General features: G+C 39.5%; 1 protein-coding gene across 1 annotated transcript in view; it reads right to left on the reverse strand.

The window, feature by feature from the left end:
- SLC25A31 (solute carrier family 25 member 31) overlaps positions 1-6373 on the reverse strand; it is a 38341-nt gene extending 31968 nt beyond the window's left edge. Inside the window, exon 1 of the mRNA XM_004389280.1 lies at positions 6130-6373. Within this exon, the coding sequence (XP_004389337.1) occupies positions 6130-6373 (244 nt within the window). The remainder of the gene's footprint in view (positions 1-6129) is intronic.
- Positions 6374-7418: the final 1045 nt, after the last annotated feature.

Here is a 7418-nt window from a genome sequence, read left to right on the forward strand (position 1 = left end):
AAAAATTTAATAATTAAAAATAAAGAAAAAAAAAATTGTCCAAGGTCACAGGTGAAAAAAGACTGGGATTTGTTTCCAGGTTTGACACCAGACTTAGAGCTATAAAATTTCTACTGCCTCTACATAAAAATCCATTCTGGATAAAAACAGTAGTAGTTCCAGTTAGAATAAAACAAGGGAAGAAACAGAAGTGATACAACTGTAGAACTACTTGACTTTGTAGTCACATAAAATAAATGTAAAATCTCCTAATATGTACCACAAAACCAAGGAGCGCTGGTGGCGCAGTGTTTAAAGTGCACAGCTGCTAGCTGAAAGGTCAGCAGTTCGAACCCACCAGCTGCTCTGTGGGAGAAAGATATGGCAGTCTGCTTCCATCAAGATTACAGCCTTGGAAACACTCTGGGGCAGTTCTACTCTGTCCTATAGAGTTGCTGTGAGTTGGAATTGACTCAATGGCATACAACCACCACCACCACCAAACTGGTAGAGAAAAACATAGGGATTAAGATGTCTTTCCCTATGGAAAATAGAATATCTGTTAAGTTTTCTACTTAACTGCTAAGAAAAAATAATCTCTCCAAAATTTGAGAAAGGTGAGAAAAACCTATTCTGAAATTATTTCTAAAACAAGAAAACAAAAAAAAAAAAAGACTTTAAATGGAACTGATGGGAAAAATGGGAGAAAGTTACTCGGCCACTTATTGATCAAGAATGGGAATGCTAGGCATGTTTGTATAATATTCTAGACCAGTGGACTCCAACATGTTTTGACAGTATGCCTATTAGTAAAAAAAAGTGAGCATAATTCTCAACTATGTATTTATTTTTTAATTAAAAAATAAATTACATATATACCTTTGCAACTATACTACTCTATTATCTACTTTTGTAAAACATACCTAAAATAGAAACTACAGGAAGAGATAAAGATTCTTCATTTAAAAACCTTTTATTGGATACCTACTGCATATCAGACACTGTTCTACCTGCTGGAGACAGCAGTAACAACAAAGCTTATGGAGCTTACATTTTTTAGGGGGAGGGTCCAGGGAGACAGAAAATGAACAAATAAATATGTTAGGCGGTCATAAGAATTATGAAGAGTGAAAAGGCGGAGAATGAAAGTATATTTTAGATAGGAGGGCTGGGGAAAACCTATATGATTAAGTGATATTACAGCATAGTCAAGCATTTATTTGAACACCTGAAAAACAGTATTTTCAAATATCTTGCTAACCATGATGTTTTCATACCATCATTTGCTATTATTTCAAGGCACTCTTAGGGTGAGGCTCATCCTTAAGAATAGGGTATGTGAATCTATATTTCAAATAATCTTGATAATTTCAAACAGTCTTCTTAGATCTGATTAGATTCTCATTGTTTCTACATTGCACTGTAATGTGATTGATGAAATAATTCTAGGAGTAAAGGTCATTAGCTGTGTCATTTTCTTGTTGTTCACTTGCTACTAGTACTATTCTTGATATGTTTTTCATGGCAGGATCTTCTTAAAAGTTTTGTTCATGTTTTAAAGATTTAATTAAAACTTGATAATAGAATCTGTAAATCCACTTAAATGTGCAAACATAAACTATAATATGTTTATTATATAATAATCAAGAAAGGTTGCCTCTGTTATACCTTCTACACTGTGTAACTCACACTCTTCGTAGGATGCTTCAGTGTACTGTGATATGTAATTGACAGCTGGCCCAAGCACAGATGCCAGTGCCAATTCATATATTAAATAGCAGTAGTTTTCCCATTTTATTTAGATAAAATAAATATAAATAATATCTAATATTTTCTTTCTACGCCCCCAAAGTATCATCTTCAAGGTGAACCCTAAAATATAAAAATCTTCACTGCGCTAGCCTTTAGAAGAACAGGCTTAGAAAAGTCCAGGTTAAAAGACAGCTGATGAACTCACTGAGAAAGGGTTCTGGAAGGTTCTTAAAAATGAGACTGCAAATGACCTTAGTGAGGAAGAAAAGGCTCCTGAGAGAAAACACTTAAGGCAAAGGGATCTCACAGATCAGACCTTTAAAAGGTTATGTTTATAATACATTAAATAAAACAACCATTTTAATTAAAAATATATTTACATATGCATAGCTTGCTTAGTGAAAAAGTACAGGAGAGATACCAAAATACTAAGGTGATTTCAGCAGTGATTTGTTTTTTCCTTTTTTGCTTCTTTATATATTCTAGTTTTCTATATTACACATGCATTATTTGTGTAATAAAGGTTTAAAGATTAAATAAAGCACATGTGCAAAGTTGGAAGGTCATAAAACCAACTAAAGAATAGAGTAAATCTTTAAAAATAGCATTAGGCTAAACTCAGAATGAGCAAAGAAAAGTGATAAAAAATATTAAGGATACACAAAGAGATATTTAAAGCTATGTTTAGAGCAAGAATGAAGATATCTATCCTTGGGGTGGAGAGAAAGCAGAGATAAATAAGATAGTGAGAGAGCATCCAGTTGTGCCTTCTGAACTCACATCTCTTAGGCTGACTCCATGTTACTTACAGGATGGCAAGTTCTCAGTAAAATTAGGAAATCATGAAAAATAGGAGACTGCAGGACACTTGAGATGGATGTATGTCTTGACTTTCAAAAAAGGAAGAAAAGCTAACTTCCAGAAATACAATTTCAGAGTCTGATTGCTCAATAAAGCTCCAGAGTGATTTCACATGGTGATTCCCAAGCCTATCAGACTCAAGTCCTCTACATATAATACGTATTTTATAATGCTTCCATTACTATTCAGAAATAAAATTGACAATGACCTCTTTACCAATTAAAAAAAAAAATGGATATAGTGCCTTTATTGTTATATAAAAGGAGAAAGTAAAGGAATTTAAAATATGTAAAATAAAATATATGGTATCTATCTTAGTAAGTAAATATGGTGCACAACCACACCATAAAACCAAACCTGTTGATGTCAAGCTGATTCAGACTCACAGTGACCCTACAGGACAGAGGAGAACTGCCCGCATAGAATTTTCAAGGCTGTAATCTTTACAGAAGCAGACTGCCACATCTTTCTCCCGCAGAGTGACTGGTGGATTCAAACCATCGACCTTTCGGTTAGCAGCTGAGCACTTAGCCACTGTGCCACTAGGGCTCCTTAATAAAATATATATCTTAGTATGTAAATGTGGGACACGACCACACCATAAAAGATAATAAATAGATGCTTGCCTCTACTTATAACGAATCAGCTGTACTTAAGATACATATTGACAATTTAAAAAAGGTTTTAATAAATGTATTTATACCGATGTATGTATAATCACTATGAATGCAATAGCTACAAATGGAGACATAGGTGGGGACCACAAATACCACAAGCAGAGCTGCTGACATGAGTTTTCAAAATGAGGAACAAGTCTTAGTAAAATTCTGAACAAAACAAAGTACAATCCTCTCTCTACTTACATGGTAGCTGCATTACTGGAATCAGTGTATATTGAAACTATGCTACAAATAGTTTGGGTTTATAAGTAAATCAGAGTTAGGTTCTATGCTCAGATAATCATAAACAGGTTTTACTGCTACATGAATGGGAGATCTGAAAGTCATTCACGTTGCAGAGCAAGTCTTTTTGCATAGTACTGGCCTGTACATAGTAGGATTTTTAGCATCCCTGAACCCTGCTCTTCCTATCACTGCAATTTAGGATTGTACCCCTCTACCTCTGTGGCGTCTCTAGGTGGTGTAAGTGATTAACACAGCCGGCTGCTAACCAAAAGTTTAGAGGTTTGAATCTGCCCAGAGGTGCTCTGGAAGAAAGGCCTGCAATCTGCTTCTGAAAAACCAGCCATTGAAAACCCTACCGACACACATGGGGTCACCACAGGTCAAACCATGGGTCAAAACTGACTCGACAGCAACTGGTTTACTTTTGTCGTAAACATAAAATTCCTCCAAGTTTCCAAAAATGTCCCTAGCTCACAACATTATTCCTGTTGAGAATTACTGGTCCCTTAGTACAGGATAAGAAGCCCTGGTGGTGCAGTGGTTAAGCACTCGGCTGCTAACCACTGGAACCCACCAGCTGCTCCAGGGGAGAAGGATGCAGCAGCTTGCTCCCTTGGAAACTGTTTGGGGCAGTTCTACTCTGTCCTATAGGGTCGCTATGAGTCAGAACTGACTCGACCGCCAATGATTTGTTCTTTTTTTTCTTTTAGCATAGGATATAGCATGGTGCATTCATCACAGTGCCTTGTACGTAAGACTAGGAAACATCTTCTTAAAGTCTGCTTGTTATCATCTTGTCTTGGAAGGTAGAGAAAGCAGGAATTAGAACACCATACTATTTATAGAATATGCTCGTGTTTACATACCGAAAACAAATCTAAAATATAAATTAACATTGGTGAGTAAAATCTGACCATAAAAAATGTTTGGATTCTTGTATTTAACTTTACTTGATTAAAAATTTTAAGCAGATGAGCTAATTACAAAGAGGCCCCTAGTTCTCTGACAAGGAGCCCTGGTGGGTGGTGGTTAAGGCTTGGCTGCTAACTGAATGTCAGTGGTTCAAACCCAACTGCCACCCTGCAGCAGAAAGATGTGGCAGTCTGTTTCTGTAAAGATTACAGCCTTGAAAACCCTATGGGGCAGTTCTACTCTGTCCTACAAGGTTGCTATGAGTCAGGATGGATTCTCTGATGAGGTCTTAGAATATAAGCCAAAGAGATAAGTTCCTGCTTTTCCTGTAAAAACCTTGGGGAAAATCAGAAGCTTGCTCTGATAAAATGATGGGGGGATGGGGAGACTGAAATATCTGAGCTCACCTCCCAGACTGGCATTCTAAATTCACAGTTTAGATGATGCTTTAAGATTCTACTTCTGATCTCATATAGTATACCCAACAGGTCAGGAACTGTAACCACATCTCTCAGGAGAGAATGCTTGCTTTTTTATGAGTAGCCTGCCCGGGAGTGGAAGAAAGGATGGCACTGGAGTTGAAGCCACTTTATTTCTTATTTGTGCAGAGTTTTCAATTGAATCCAACTGCATGGGTGGATTACAGAAGGTTTCTGATAAATTTACCCTTCTAGTTTAGGAGTCTTGGTGGTGTAGTGGTTAAGAGCTCAGCTGCTAACCAAAAGGTCAGTGGTTCAAATCCACCAGCCACTCCTTGGAAATCCTCTGGGGGCAGTTCTACCCTGTCCTATAGGGTTGCGATGAGTCACAACCGGCTCGATGGCACCTAACAACAACAATTTAGGAGACACCCTGCAACAGGAAGGCATTTCCTGGTTCACAAGACACATTATTTAGTCCTTAAAATTATTCAGTATTAACAGAAATAATTCCACGATGAACAAAATACCAGAATGTTAAATAAAGACAGGATCAGTAGTAATGGATTTTTCCTTTTGCCTCAGACTCCAATAAAGGTTTGGGACTGGCATATTGGCCGCAGTGTGGTGGTGTCCACCAAGCGGGTGAGGCTGCTGTTGATCCTGTCTTTAAGATTTTGGTAATTTTTTGCAGTCATGGATTTCTGCATTAATTTTGATTTTTTAAAATACTGTTTATCTTGATTACTAAATTTTTTGGTGCCCCCTTAAAATTTTGTGCAGCAGTGAGTCACTTGCCTTAACCTAGTCTAAGCCGTGGGCTTCAGTAGGTTCTCAAGAATAAGGAGAACTCCTTCTCACTGACTAGGTACCAGAGTACTGTGAGGCGCCAATGAATCCATATTTGTGCTTAAAAGTACTATTTCAACAAACATTTAAGTAACTTAAAGCACCTCTTTACAGCAGACTGCTTAATGGCATCTCCCTCAATCCTGAGGCCAACGTCTCTCCCTCTGAGCCTGGCACAAGTACACCAAGGTGTAAATCCTGCTGCAGTGGAGAAATTTAGAGAAAAGGTGGATTCCTCTTTATCAGGAATGGTTACACGGAGGCCCTCTTAGCTTCGGGAAAGCAGAGCCTCTTGGATTAGTTAAAAAACTGAATTTTCAAAGGTGAAGAAGGAAACGCATCACTAACAGACATGGCCTTGGCGCCCGCAATCGCCTCCCCCCCAGCCCATCCGTTCTCTGGAAAGCTGACGGTGAGCGCGGAGAGGTTGGCGCTCGGCATCCTGTACGCACCTTGCTCACGGGGAATCCGCACCAGACAATCTATCATGCCTTTGTACTGCGCCTCGGGACTGATCTGCTTGGACGACGCCTGGACCTGCAGCAGCAGCTTCACACGCTCGATGGGGGCCACTGCCGTCTTGGACACTGCCGCCGCGACACCGCCCGCAAGGAGGTCCTTCCCAAAAGACATGGCGTCAAACAGCCGCTTGTCCCCCTTCTTCTCCTGCTTCTTCTTCCCAGACTCACGCTGCATAGTGGGGCGATGGATTTAAAAATGGACAGCAGCAGCTCAAAACGTGGCCGCGATAGGCGACGAAGGACACCAGAAAAACCGCTCCACCGTCGTACTGGCGGGAACGCAGCGCTCAGGATGCCGGGAGACCAGCGCGCAAGGGCAGGAAAGTGGGGCTGGGCGAGCTGCGCAGGCACCTCCAACGGCCTCCCAACCCGGCGTCCGGCACGTGACTCGCGGCACGTGGTAATCCTCCTCAGGTTTTGGAGGCCCTGGGGACTTCAGAGCAGCGAGCAAGGTCGGGAGGCTGTGGGTTCTGACCCAGGACAACCGGTAATGTATGAGAAAATTTAGCAGCAGAAACTAGGACACAATAATGGCATTAAACCAACAGTATGGGATTAACCGAGTTTAGCTTTACTGTCCAGCGCGTCCTCTCTACTTTCCTTTAGAAATTGGTTTAATCTGAGCCGTAATTTATCAGAGATTGTTTGTCTAGTCGCTTTTTCACTGTCTGGTTTTGCCGATTGCACCCCCATAGCATAATTTAACATGTTCCTCTTTTTCCTGTACTTTACTTAAATTGGTAATTCTATCTAGAGCAGTGGTTGTCAGTCCAGACTGCACATTCAAAGAGGGGGAGGGTGGAATGGTGGTTTGTTTTTTAAACGGATGCTTGGGTGTAGGGTCTAACCCAGTTAAATTAGGATCTTTGGAAATGGGGCCTGGCAGTCGTGTTTAAGTGACCCAGGTAATTCTAATGTGTGGGATTGAAAACTAATAACCTAGAGCAGTGGTTCTCGAACTTTTTGGTTGTAGGACCCCTTTTCATGCTTAAAAATTAATTGAAGATCACAACGCAGTTTATGTTTTGTGTTTATATATCACAGTGTTATCTATATATCAGAAATTTACTACTCTGCTATGTCGGTGACAATCAGCAAAAGCAGGTAGTAAAGTAACTTGACAAATGACCCCTGCTAACTTTACCATATCAGAAATTAAAACAAAAATTTAAAATATTAATTTGTTAAAAAAATTATAAACTCATTACATGGTAACATAA

This window comes from Trichechus manatus, unplaced genomic scaffold, assembly GCF_000243295.1.
Source record: "Trichechus manatus latirostris isolate Lorelei unplaced genomic scaffold, TriManLat1.0 scaffold00239, whole genome shotgun sequence".
Taxonomy (NCBI): domain Eukaryota; kingdom Metazoa; phylum Chordata; class Mammalia; order Sirenia; family Trichechidae; genus Trichechus; species Trichechus manatus.